The sequence below is a fragment of the Dendropsophus ebraccatus genome, chromosome 6 (assembly GCF_027789765.1).
Source record: "Dendropsophus ebraccatus isolate aDenEbr1 chromosome 6, aDenEbr1.pat, whole genome shotgun sequence".
Lineage (NCBI taxonomy): Eukaryota > Metazoa > Chordata > Amphibia > Anura > Hylidae > Dendropsophus > Dendropsophus ebraccatus.
In genome coordinates, this window is record NC_091459.1 from 94,854,518 (window position 1) to 94,866,837 (window position 12,320).

At 39.7% G+C, this 12,320-nt stretch overlaps 1 protein-coding gene across 1 annotated transcript; it reads right to left on the reverse strand.

The window, feature by feature from the left end:
• Positions 1 to 7,399: 7,399 nt before the first annotated feature.
• On the reverse strand, positions 7,400 to 11,048 carry ZIC1 (Zic family member 1). Its single transcript, XM_069973881.1, has 3 exons — positions 10,076 to 11,048; positions 9,163 to 9,326; positions 7,400 to 7,641 (listed from the first exon to the last, which is right to left on the reverse strand). The coding sequence occupies exons 1-3, from the start codon at positions 11,046 to 11,048 to the stop codon at positions 7,444 to 7,446; spliced, it is 1,335 nt and encodes a 444-aa protein (XP_069829982.1). The 3' UTR covers positions 7,400 to 7,443.
• Positions 11,049 to 12,320: the final 1,272 nt, after the last annotated feature.

A 12,320-nucleotide genomic window follows, 5' to 3' on the forward strand; every position in this document is an offset into this window, starting at 1 on the left:
CTCTCTCTCTCTCTCGTCTCTTTTCTTTTTTCTTTCTTTCTTTTCTCTCTCTCTCTCTCTCTCTCTTCTCAGTCTTGTTTTCCTTGTTGTTTCTTTAGCTTTTCTCTCTCCCTCCCTATTTTTCTCTCTAGTTACTCTCTCTCTCTCTCTTTCTCTCTTTCTCTCTCTCTCTCCTTGACCTATTATATAATAATGTAACTGACAGTCGCTATATATACCAGCTATGTAAAACGTGGTGGGCACCAGCACCTGAGTGGTTAACCTAGAAGTGGGATGCGTCTAATAATCTGATAATTACGGTTGCTGTTTTTCAGCAGAGGTCACTAGGTGGATAAATATTTGTGCAGCCCTTAGTTTCAGTAACTGCTTCTGCAATGACGCATGGATCAGAGACCCCATTCCCCAAAACTCCTCACTCCTAAAAGCTTTTGCCTATGAGATTTTGCTGCCAAATTCCTACAATCGAATGTCACTCCAAAGCCCCTTCCCCAAACAAAGTCTATCTTGTTACCAGATAATTAAATCTGCACTTTGCACATTAGACACTTTGTGCTCAATGTGACTTTGTGTGTTTTCAAAATAAATAGAATCGTCTAAATAAACAAGGCTGAAAATTTGGGTTACGGGGCTTCTTGCCAGATTTGAAACTGTCTGGAAGTTTATGCCCCCTCCCCCTGTGCAGCAGTTCTCCCCCAACTATTGGCATATCAGTGTAATAAATAAATCCAGACGCCTCCTATATAATGTATAGGTGATGCATAGGAAGTGTGTACTGCCTGAGCGTTGCTGTAGGTGTGCACTGCATTGTACAGTACACTGTCATGTAGGTAAAGCTGAAGTTCTGTGGGGGCAGGAGGGAGAGCTGGACGGCTGCACTTGTTCCCAGGCGCCCTGCAGGCTGCCCAGTCATAGAAAGACCTGTAGCTGTTGCCTGTATCACTTACCCAGCCCGAGGAGAGGCCATCACGGTGCAAAAGCCGAGAGCAGGAAATAAAGGAGATCTCCTAGACTGGAAGTGGAGCTGGGATCCTGGAGAACTTGTGCTGGAAGAGGGTGGGTGCTGGGGGGGGGGGATAAGAGCGTTCCCATCCCTCACTACCTTGTATCCAGATTATTAGCCAGCAGCAGTGGCAGAGCTCTTCCAGGGAGCCCCTCCATCCTGGCCTGAGCCTATGGGACAGCACAGCTGCTGCAGGACAAAGCCTGCCTGCAAGCCCTCCACTTTAGCATCACTAGTGTTATTTATCTGTACAAACAGAGGATCTCCTTTTAACCTTTCAAGTACATGTATTTATGTTTCTTTTTTGATCTTTTCACCAAGCTAGCCGTTTTAGTCGTGTTTTTTTTTTTCTTTGTTTTTTTTATTTTTTTCTTTTGTTTTGTTTTTGTTTGTTTTTTAGTATTAAAAAAAAAATGTTCAAACTGGAAAGAAGTGTATCTACAAACTTTTCTATAGTGTTTATCTGTAGTAAAAGGGTGAAGAACATACTATGAAAATGCAATATTTACCATACCAAATATGTAGTACGAATTATAATATGTAATTTATATACTAGGCAATGGTTAGTACCTACTAATATATACTATTCAATGGGTAGTGTGTACTATAGCATGTACTATTTGCACCACATCAATAAATATTATCAACTTGTTGTCCTAGATGCAGTGTTTTTTCCCTATACACAACCACACTATATCACCTCATTTCTGTTATATTAATATTTCTTAATAGTCCCCCCACTCTGCCATGCCTGTGTACAGACCATGTGTCCAGCCCCAATTCTTATAATTTCTGTTATATTAATATTTCTTATAATAGTCCCCCCACTCTGCCATGCCTGTGTACAGACCATGTGTCCAGCCCCAATTCTTATAATTTCTGTTATATTAATATTTCTTATAATAGTCCCCCCACTCTGCCATGCCTGTGTACAGACCATGTGTCCAGCCCCAATTCTTATAATTTCTGTTATATTAATATTTCTTATAATAGTCCCCCCACTCTGCCATGCCTGTGTACAGACCATGTGTCCAGCCCCAATTCTTATAATTTCTGTTATATTAATATTTCTTATAATAGTCCCCCCACTCTGCCATGCCTGTGTACAGACCATGTGTCCAGCCCCAATTCTTATAATTTCTGTTATATTAATATTTCTTATAATAGTCCCCCCACTCTGCCATGCCTGTGTACAGACCATGTGTCCAGCCCCAATTCTTATAATTTCTGTTATATTAATATTTCTTATAATAGTCCCCCCACTCTGCCATGCCTGTGTACAGACCATGTGTCCAGCCCCAATTCTTATAATTTCTGTTATATTAATATTTCTTATAATAGTCCCCCCACTCTGCCATGCCTGTGTACAGACCATGTGTTCAGCCCCAATTCTTGTCCCATAGATGTTGATGTAAACGATGACATGTGAAGCTGATATAAATGTGATGTGAATATTCACATAGTAAATGATACGGTGATCTGTAGCAGAGAGAATACATTGGAGGCTTGCAGGCTGGCAGCGTTTCTCGTGGGAACGAAGTTGGAAGAATAATCGTCCTGTTGTGTCCACGATGCACAATAAATGACACAATGCTGATCACTGCTCTATGATAACAGGTCACAGGGTGCTGCAGGCTGCCAGGGTCAGGGCCACCTCTTCCTTCTAGACCTTCATGTTTACTCACAAGATGCTGCTAATCACCATGGCTGCTGATGATGATGATGGTGATGATGATGGTGATGATGGTGATGATTATGGTGGACATTACACAAAGTAGGATGAGCTGTAGTGTCCACTATATAGGCATAGTAGAACAGAAGCATGTAGGATACACACAAAACCGTACTGTATATACTGGTAGTGTATTATTGAGGTGGTGGTGGTTGTTATTAGTGTTGTTGTTGTTGTTGTTGTTGTTGTTGTTGTTGTTGTTGTTGTTGTTGTTGTATTGGCTGTTATTGTAATAAAAGCAACATTAGGAGACGTTGTTGACGTGTACTTGTTTTACTAGAAGCCATACCGGTTTTTCCCCAAACTATCGCATTTTGTTGTTTTTTTTGTTTTTGTTTTTTTACCAGTAGTATTTTTATTTCTATTTATGATTGTTGTTTTTGTTGTAAAGATATCCTTAGGATCCTTAATACACTTGTGCATACTTATCGATTTTACATTCATATTATTAAATGATGATTTCATTTATTATATTGAATTGCATTTAGCCTTAGAATAAATAGAATCCTAGAGGTCTTTTGAATTTGAAATCATGACCCACCGGTGACGTCACGGCTACGTCATCTCCTACGAACCTTATGAAATTGGGAAATAAATTATCATTATCATTAAAGATGTTAAAGAAGCAATGAGGAAATCTATGGGACGGATACAGATAGGTATAGGGTAGCACACGTCTCCGTCATGGTGACAGGTAGGGTCATAGGCAGACTTGTATGGGAGGAGTCTGGGGACACTTATATAAAAAAAAAACTTGAAGTTGGGGTACTAGGGTCCTTGGTGGAGCATTGCATTATACTGATCTTCCTGGTAGATCTGCGAGTGTGTGGGGTAATCGGTGACACTGTGCAAAGATGAACGTGTGGAGTAGACAGACAGACAGACAGAGATTATGGCATCAACAATGGAAACCAGGGAAGTACAATTTGCAGAGGATAGTTAGCCCCAATATCACTCGTATAGATCTCAATATGTGTACATGTGGTACAGTAAAATTTAAATATCATTATAATTTCATCAATTCATTTGAAGGTGTGTGTGTGTGTGTGTGTGTGTGTGTGTGTGTGTGTGTGTGTGTGTGTGTACAAAACAGCAAGACGGATATAGTACAAACGTCCATGCGTGTATACATAGGCTGCATTTTGCACTAGTCTCATCTTTGGTGGGTTATACATATGTATACGGAAACAATATATTCCCATGGGGGGCTAAGTATGATTCCTTTTGCCTACTAGATATTAATTGATTATAAGAGATAGATAGATAGATAGATAGATAGATAGATAGATAGATAGATAGAAAGATAGATAGATAGATAGATAGACAGAAAGACAGACAGACAGGCAGACAGACAGACAGGCAGACAGATAGATAGATAGATAGATAGATAGATAGATAGGAGATAGATAGATAGATAGATAGATAGGAGATAGATAGATAGATAGGAGATAGATAGATAGATAGATAGATAGATAGATAGATAGATAGATAGATAGATAGATAGATAGATCGGAGATAGATAGATAGATAGGAGATAGATAGATAGATAGATAGATAGATAGATAGATACGAGATAGATAGATAGATAGATAGATACGAGATAGATAGATAGGAGATAGATAGATAGATAGATAGACAGATAATAGATAGGACGAAAAAAATAGATAAACTAAATAAAAATAAATGTAAATAGCCAGAATCGACTGAATTAAAAATGTAAAATATAATAAACACAAGAAAAAAAAGAAAACATAAACACACATAAACACACACACACACTCACTCATGTACACACACACTCACTCATATACACACACACGCACACACTCACACACAATAACAACAACACCAGCTGCCTGCACTGTATCAGGCCATTTGTAACACAATCTTGGCTCCTGCTAAATAGAGTTGAACAACATATTTCACTGATAACATTCGTGTATTTCGAAAGCTAATAGCCCGTGAAGTAAAGTATGAAATATACATCTCAAGAAGCAGACATTAAAGGTAGGAAGAAAGTAATAGACTACATTTAAGTTAAGCAGGCCATTTCATCTAACCTCCCCCATTAATATCGGTGTGAGGCATATATACTGTATGGTGAGCAGGCTGCAGGAAAGCCCAGGGTCTCTGCGTATAATTATATCACAGGATGACTGATCATTTACCTCCACAACAGCCAGCTTACCACAAAGGCAGCTGCATCTATCTATCTATCTATCTATCTATCTATCTATCTATCTATCTCCTATCTATCTATCTATCTATCTATCTATCTATCTATCTATCTATCTCCTATCTATCTATCTATCTATCTATCTATCTATCTATCTATCTATCTATCTCCTATAGCTATCAAACTATCTATCTATCTATCTATCTATCTATCTCCTATCTATCTATCTATCTATCTATCATCTATCTACCTATCTATCTATCTATCTATCTTCTATTTCTCTATCTATCTATCTATCTATCTATATATATCTATCTACCTATCTCTCTACCTACCTCTATAAATGCACAAACTTCGGAAATATAAAGTGTTTATAATTTTGAAAACATTAACGCAACTAATAGTGATTATTATTATTATTTATTATATTTTATTATTGTAGATGACGTCAGCCAGACGCGTTTCTCTATTCACAAAATTCAGACAAAAAATAGAGAATAAATAAGAATATACACACTTGAACTACATAGTATTCTATTATATTCTGGCCTGGCTTTTATTGTGCCTGCATGGCTAACCTCTCGCCTTGTTCCTAAAGTTTAGTAAATACAAGGTGGCGCTCTTCTTCTGCTTCTTCTTCTGCTTCTTCTTCTTCTTCTTCTGCTGCTGCCATTATTCTCTGCTCTATCTTCCTCTGCCTGCTCCACACTACAATAATATATTATTGCAGGACACAACACGGAATTCTATGCTGGAATGTGAATAATTCTTTACTGAAATGTGGAATAAATCAGAATAAACAGCAGCTCTAGCTAGTGAGTGCATGGCAGCTCATGGCTGATCCCTAGCCCAGCTACTTCCTATATGCTGTGTGTGTGTCTGGTGATCCTGTGTGCCTGGCAGAGCTGGCAGCCATCAGGACAATAGATACCACTCCATAGCCCCCAAATCTATCAAACTAATCTGCAACAAAGACAATTTGACTTCCAGGAAAGACGTCCTGCAACACTCATTAAGCACAAGTCATTTCCATTTTTTATATCGCCTTCCTCATTTACAAATCTACTGTATCAACGCCAGTCAATGGAACGAATTTCTTAAGTAAATTAGGAATAAATAAAAGACATAGATAATCAACTTACAGACAATTAGTGCGCCTTGATTTATTTTGGAGGAGTCTGTTAAGAAGCAAGGAAAAAAAAACTGCAGTGATAACTACAACCTAAGTAATTGATTTCGATAAAAATCAAGACTTAAGGCGGTTCCAATGTACTGTATAATATAGACTGGGAGTAAATATGTATAGCAGCTCTTCTATCAGGAGGTGCTATTATACAGCCCCCAAAGACATAGAAGATGGACGCCATTATAATGCTACAATATGGCTAATGCACTAGTAAAGTCATCTTTAAGGATTCTAGAATTTAGATTCTATGAAGAATAAAATACAAATTCACTTGACTAAAGTGCTTCTGTTCTCAATCCAATTCTTCTATAGGGTAAGGGTTCCTCCATATATCATAATAGTGCACTGTGACCCTCAATGGGTGGGGGTTGGGGACATTTATTAAATAAGGATGCCTCCCACAAAGGACTGAGATTTACATAGTCTTTAATCGTGGTACGAAATATTACGAAACAGCTTTGCGAACTAAAATTTTACATACGAATTTTTTTTTTTCTATCCATAAATATTGAATATTCTGTTAATTACATGTATAAGCCGTCCTTTTACATGCGGATAAATAGGAGGGGAAAAATATGAGGAAATCTATGTACATTAAAAATGGTGCAAAAGCAACGGACAGGTATATAATTTTTTTGTTTGTTTTATCTTTTAATATCACTTTACATAAACAAAAAAAAAATGTAACAGATTGTAACACGTAAATTCCAGGCTTGCACTGAACGAATTCATTGACATGACGTGTAATAAGAACAACATATCACTGCACTAAATAAACCGGACTGGACTTTGGGACGAAGAGCTTGCACTTTATACAGAGAAGCACACTGAAACCAGTAAAGAGTCTGTTAGATGGAGGCTGGTTTTTTTTCAGTTTTTTTTTTTCTAGACTGTTATCAGAATACAATGGAGTTCACATTTTGGTACACATTTACTAGAACATCCTTGCTGTCCTTCCCCACCCCAACACACAGAGATGCAGTGATCACAATTCCACATATCCCTTGTTATACAACTATTTACAAAATCAACAGTACATTTCTTCTTCAACTAATATTTCTGTATTTACAACAACAAAAAAAAGGCCGCCAGAAGAGACATGCAGATTGAGACCTCTAATAGTGGTTCATGAAACCCTACACAGTTGGCTTTTGGCCTGGGAACTCTTCTCATGCATCCTACAATCCCCTTATATTTAGTTCTACCAAAGCCTGTAGACATTGCAATACAAGGTCTCATTCTTCATTGTTATTCCATCCTGGGTCTATGTGGCAGCTTTAGGATTAGACTGGAAGTGTTCATCGTTAATGTGAAAGTCTTTTTTTATTTATTGTTAAATATGTGTTTATTTAAACGTACCATTCGTTAAAATTTGATGAGAGCGTGCTGTGACTGGACGTGTGATGGACTGCTGAGGAGGAAGGGGATAAGGAACTTGTGCTCTGGTTTTCTGAAGTAGGAGACACAATTGTTGGGGGCGTTGAAGATTCATAGCCTGAGCTGGCTGCTGGGGAAGGCTGGGACCCCTGGGAAGAAGATTCGTGGACCTATACAAGAGAAAGAAAGAAAGAAAATATATATATATCTCTATATATGTATCTATAAAAGCCATTCATAATCCTAATCCTTATAGATTTCCTGTGCATCCACTGTAATAACAAGCCAGTTCTGCTGGGTTCCCTCCATCTTTTATTATCTAACACACAATCCTTATTTATTCCTGGAAGAATACAAGAGATTGGATGCGGGGTGTAGACTGTCAGAAAGCTTTTTTGTTGGTTGCCAGGAGAAAAGGGGGTTTCAACTCCAAAGTGGGCAGCAATTGTTCTCTGTTATCAAGGGATGAAGAAATATGGACACTGACTGTATATACTGTAGCGATAAATCAAGCTATACATGCTGTATACATTATTGTCCATATAGGACTGTATATACTGTAGCAATAAACATATAGGACTGTATATACTGTAGTAATAAATCAATCTATACATGCTGTATACATTATTGCACATATAGGACTGTAAATACTGTAGCAATAAACATATAGGACTGTATATACTGTAGTAATAAATCAATCTATACATGCTGTATACATTATTGCACATATAGGACTGTATATACTGTAGCAATAAATCAAGCTATAGATGCTGTATACATAACTGTCCAGTGGCACATATAGGGCTGTATATACTGTAGCAATAAACATATAGGACTGTATATACTGTAGCAATAAATCAAGCTATACATGCTGTATACATTATTGCCCAGTAGCACATATAGGACTGTATATACTGTAGCAATAAACATATAGGACTGTATATACTGTAGTAATAAATAAAGATATACATGCTGTATACCTTATTGCACATATAGGGCTGTATATACTGCAGTAATAAATGAAGCTATACATGCTGTATACATTATTGCACATATAGGACTGTATATACTGTAGCAATAAATAATCTAGGTGTCTATACATTATTGCCCAGTAGCACATATAGGACTGTATATTATAGTTTCAGTGTATACGTAATACATGTGGTCTAGAAACAGAAACACACTATCAGGAGAAACAATAACAGAAAGATAGAATTGTTTACGTGGAAACAATACTATGAAAGCACATGAGATTGTATACACTGGAGCAGTAAATGAATTCTATGATTCTATACACTGGAGTAATAGGATTTCCTGGGATTGTATTCAGAAAAGGAATCATTTAAAACTGTGATCGAATATCTGCAGAATCTGCAGCATTTATAGTCGATCACTTTAAAAGTAAGTATATATATATATATATATATATATATATATATATACATAATAAAATATATATACATAGTTTAATAATAAAGTAATCGAAACTCTAATATAAACATATTAACTATAAACATAACAAATGCAAACACTGTAGCATAAAGGAGGCTGAAGTTAAGCTGACAATCTGATGAAAGAGGAATAAATACAGCACAGAAGACTCGTCCAAGAATATGAGGAGCTGAGGGGAGTTTGCTCCCTGGGCTCAGCTCATGGATATCTAGGCACAATGCACAGTACAGTTTCTTTACCTTCATGTGTTTTCTGAGGGAGCTTGGGTGGGTGTAGGACTTGTCACACATCTTACACAGATAGGGCTTGTCTGAAGTATGGACGTGCATGTGTTTTTTACGGTCACTGCTATTTGCAAATCGTCTGTCACAGCCTTCAAACTCACACTTAAAGGGTTTCTCTCCTATTATAAAATGCACAAGAAAAACAAATGTAATACAATCCATAACCCAGTGAAATATGCATGGAATGAATTTATAATCAACATCTGAATCGAGTTGAGGTTTATTTATATACAAATATATTTTGCTTTTCTTTAATTCATCAAAGCATTATGTTGTTATCTTGAACCCTAAAATAGATGTATCACTTTAAAGTGATCTTTCTAGATTTTACTGTATGTTTTTAGCCTCAGATATAAAAAACAATAACAAAACTAAAGCTGACACAATCCCCTCCCGCCCACCCCCCATATGTTTCCCGGTCACTGCTATAGCTTGGCTTTGATTGATGGCAATGACTATATAACTCGATTTTTAACAAATATTTGTCAATTCCAAATGAAAATTGGATAATTGAATATTTAGCACGAATTTCGGCGGTAACGCAATTAAGCTTATCCAGCACCGAGACACATCTGACAGCTCGACAAGTTTATTTTTGTTCTGCTGGAAGACATCAATAAATAAACATAGGCTACGGACGTGCCCAACGAATATATATCGCCAATAACGGATGTGGGGGGGAAAAACACACGATTCGAATATTCATCAGTTATTATTTAGGTTGCAATAGAAAAAAAAGTATATACTGAAATCGTAGTCGCTTTTAACGGAATATTATATAAATACGGAATAAATCTATAAATACGGGTAAACTAATAAATAGTTGGAATAAGTTAAAACAAATCAATATGTGACTATAAATAAATACCTGTATGAGTTCTCTTGTGGATCTTGAGGTTCTCGGATCTGGCAAAGACTTTCCCGCAGCCAGGGAAGGGGCACGGGAAGGGTTTCTCCCCGGTGTGGACTCGGATGTGGTTGACCAGTTTGTATTTGGCTTTGAAGGGCTTGCCTTCCCGGGCGCACTCTTCCCAGAAGCAGACGTGGTTGGACTGCTCGGGTCCCCCCACATGCTCCACCGTGACGTGGGTCACCAGCTCGTGCATGGTGCTGAAAGTTTTGTTGCACGACTTTTTGGGGTTTGACAACTGTTCTGGTTCAATCCATTTGCAAATGAGTTCTTGCTTGATGGGCTGCCTCATGTAACGGAAGAAGGCCCCTGCTCCATGGTGGGCAGCCATATTCATGTTCATAGGGCCGTAGCCATGGAGTTGGGTGGATGCATAGTGCTCAGACCTGGGGCTGGTCACCTGTCCGTACTGGTCTGGTCGCCCATACATGTCCCCAGAAAAGCCCAGCCTCATCTGCCCGTTGACCACGTTGGGGGAGCCGTGGCTGGCGGCTTGCTCGTGTAGTCCCGGGAAGATCAGGTGTCCTGCAGCATCGCTGTGGCCGTGGGGTCCTCCAAAGCCCCCCGCGGCGGAGGCGAACAGGCTGTGCTGGGCACTGGCAGCCTCCCCGAAGCCCCGGTTACGGAAAAGAAAGTCCCGGGTGGAGTTGAAGGCTGCGCTGGAGTAGGAGCTGACATGTCCCGGGTGGTGGTGGTGGCCCAGAGCCGCAGCCGCCGCGTAGCCCGGAGCCTGGGACGTGAAGGCGGTCTGGCCGGAGGCGAGGTCGTGGCTGCTGGGGTTAATCTTGAAGGCGCCCATTCCATCTGCAAAAGGGTTGATGCCCAGACCCACTTCGCGATCCGTCACGTCGCCCGTGGAGTGATGATGCCTGGAAGAGCCGAAGGTAGTGACTCCTATGGCGGAATACTGAGGTCCTGCGTCCAGCAGCATCTCTGCTGCCTCTTCTTCCTCCTCTTTTCCTTCTTCTTCTTCTTCTCCGATCGGCCAACAACGAGAGCAGAGTGCAGAGCGCCGCTCAGGAGGAGATCGGTCGTGATCGCGCTGCTTTACATCGATGAGATCAGGAGCCGAGCTGTAGGTGCGCCGGGGCTGCGGCACAGACTGGGCACACACGATCGTGCATGGGAATGTGGCGAATATTCGGGGAGATTTTCTTCCTTCTCTTGTTTTATTTTTATTTTTTTTCTTTCTCTCTCTCTCTGTGATGAAATCTCGCACAATATTGTCTTTTGCGGTTTATCTTCCTGGGGAGAAACTTTCACCTCCTCAGCCGGGCGTTGAGCTGGAGACTGATAGCGGCAATCATTCCTGCAGATAAATGAATTGAAAGGACGACTCAGTCCCCCCTTGATGAATGGGAGGAGGGGGCGGAGTCACGTCTCGACGACGTCAGAGCCCATTGGTGGTCGCCCTCTCCCCCCTGCATCCCTGCCTCTCCTACCAAGGCCTCCCAGAGGCCCAGCCTCCCTGTCATTGGCTGCCTGCACTCATCCATCCCAGGTATTGTGTCAGGGAGGCTGACACTGCTCAGGACAAACAATGTTTTTAGGAGTAGCAACTTTTTTTTTTCCTGCCCAAATTCTACAGGAGGGAAAAAAAATCTTGCAAAACCCCCGTTACTTCTTCATTTCTCCACATCTTATTCCTAGAACAACAAGGCTTCTCTATTTTCTCAATATACATCTACACTGCAGCTTCTCCTCCTATCCCCATCACCTACACATAACTTTACAGGGGAGGGGGGATTTTCTGCATCTCTTCCCTCTTTTTTTTTTTCAGAATTAATCCTTGTATTCTGTACCCATCACAACACAGGTGGGTGACATTTTTTTATGTTATTTTATTTCCTTCATTTTATTTTTCCTTTTCTGTTATTCTAGTTGTTTGTTAACCCTTTGTAGTGCATTTTCTCAGTTGCCAGGATCTCTATCTCCCCCCCCCTCCCTTAGTTTGTAAATGGAGCAGTATAAATTTGGTGACATTGACAACCCCTCTTTTTTTTCATAGTTCACAAATCAGTCACCCTTGTCACAGTTATTGAAATTCCCCTATAGCCACCCCAGGATGGTGGAAAAAGCAGGCAGAGTCATTGTGACTGACCGCCAGAGAGAATGGACTTACCTTCAGATGAGTGAGCAGGAAAAGGGCTACACTCCCTTTGATTTGCTCAGGAAAATGCAGAGCTTTGGATTCAGTGCAAAC

Bases quoted from the DNA above. Each gene is read 5' to 3' on its own strand.
- ZIC1 (XM_069973881.1), bottom strand. From the start codon at position 11,048: ATGCTGCTGGACGCAGGACCTCAGTATTCCGCCATAGGAGTCACTACC. The intron at 9,327-10,075 runs GTATTTATTTAT...ATTTTATAATAG, and splicing joins CCACAAGAGAACTCATACAG to GAGAGAAACCCTTTAAGTGT. The intron at 7,642-9,162 runs GTAAAGAAACTG...TCTCTTGTATAG, and splicing joins CCCTCAGAAAACACATGAAG to GTCCACGAATCTTCTTCCCA.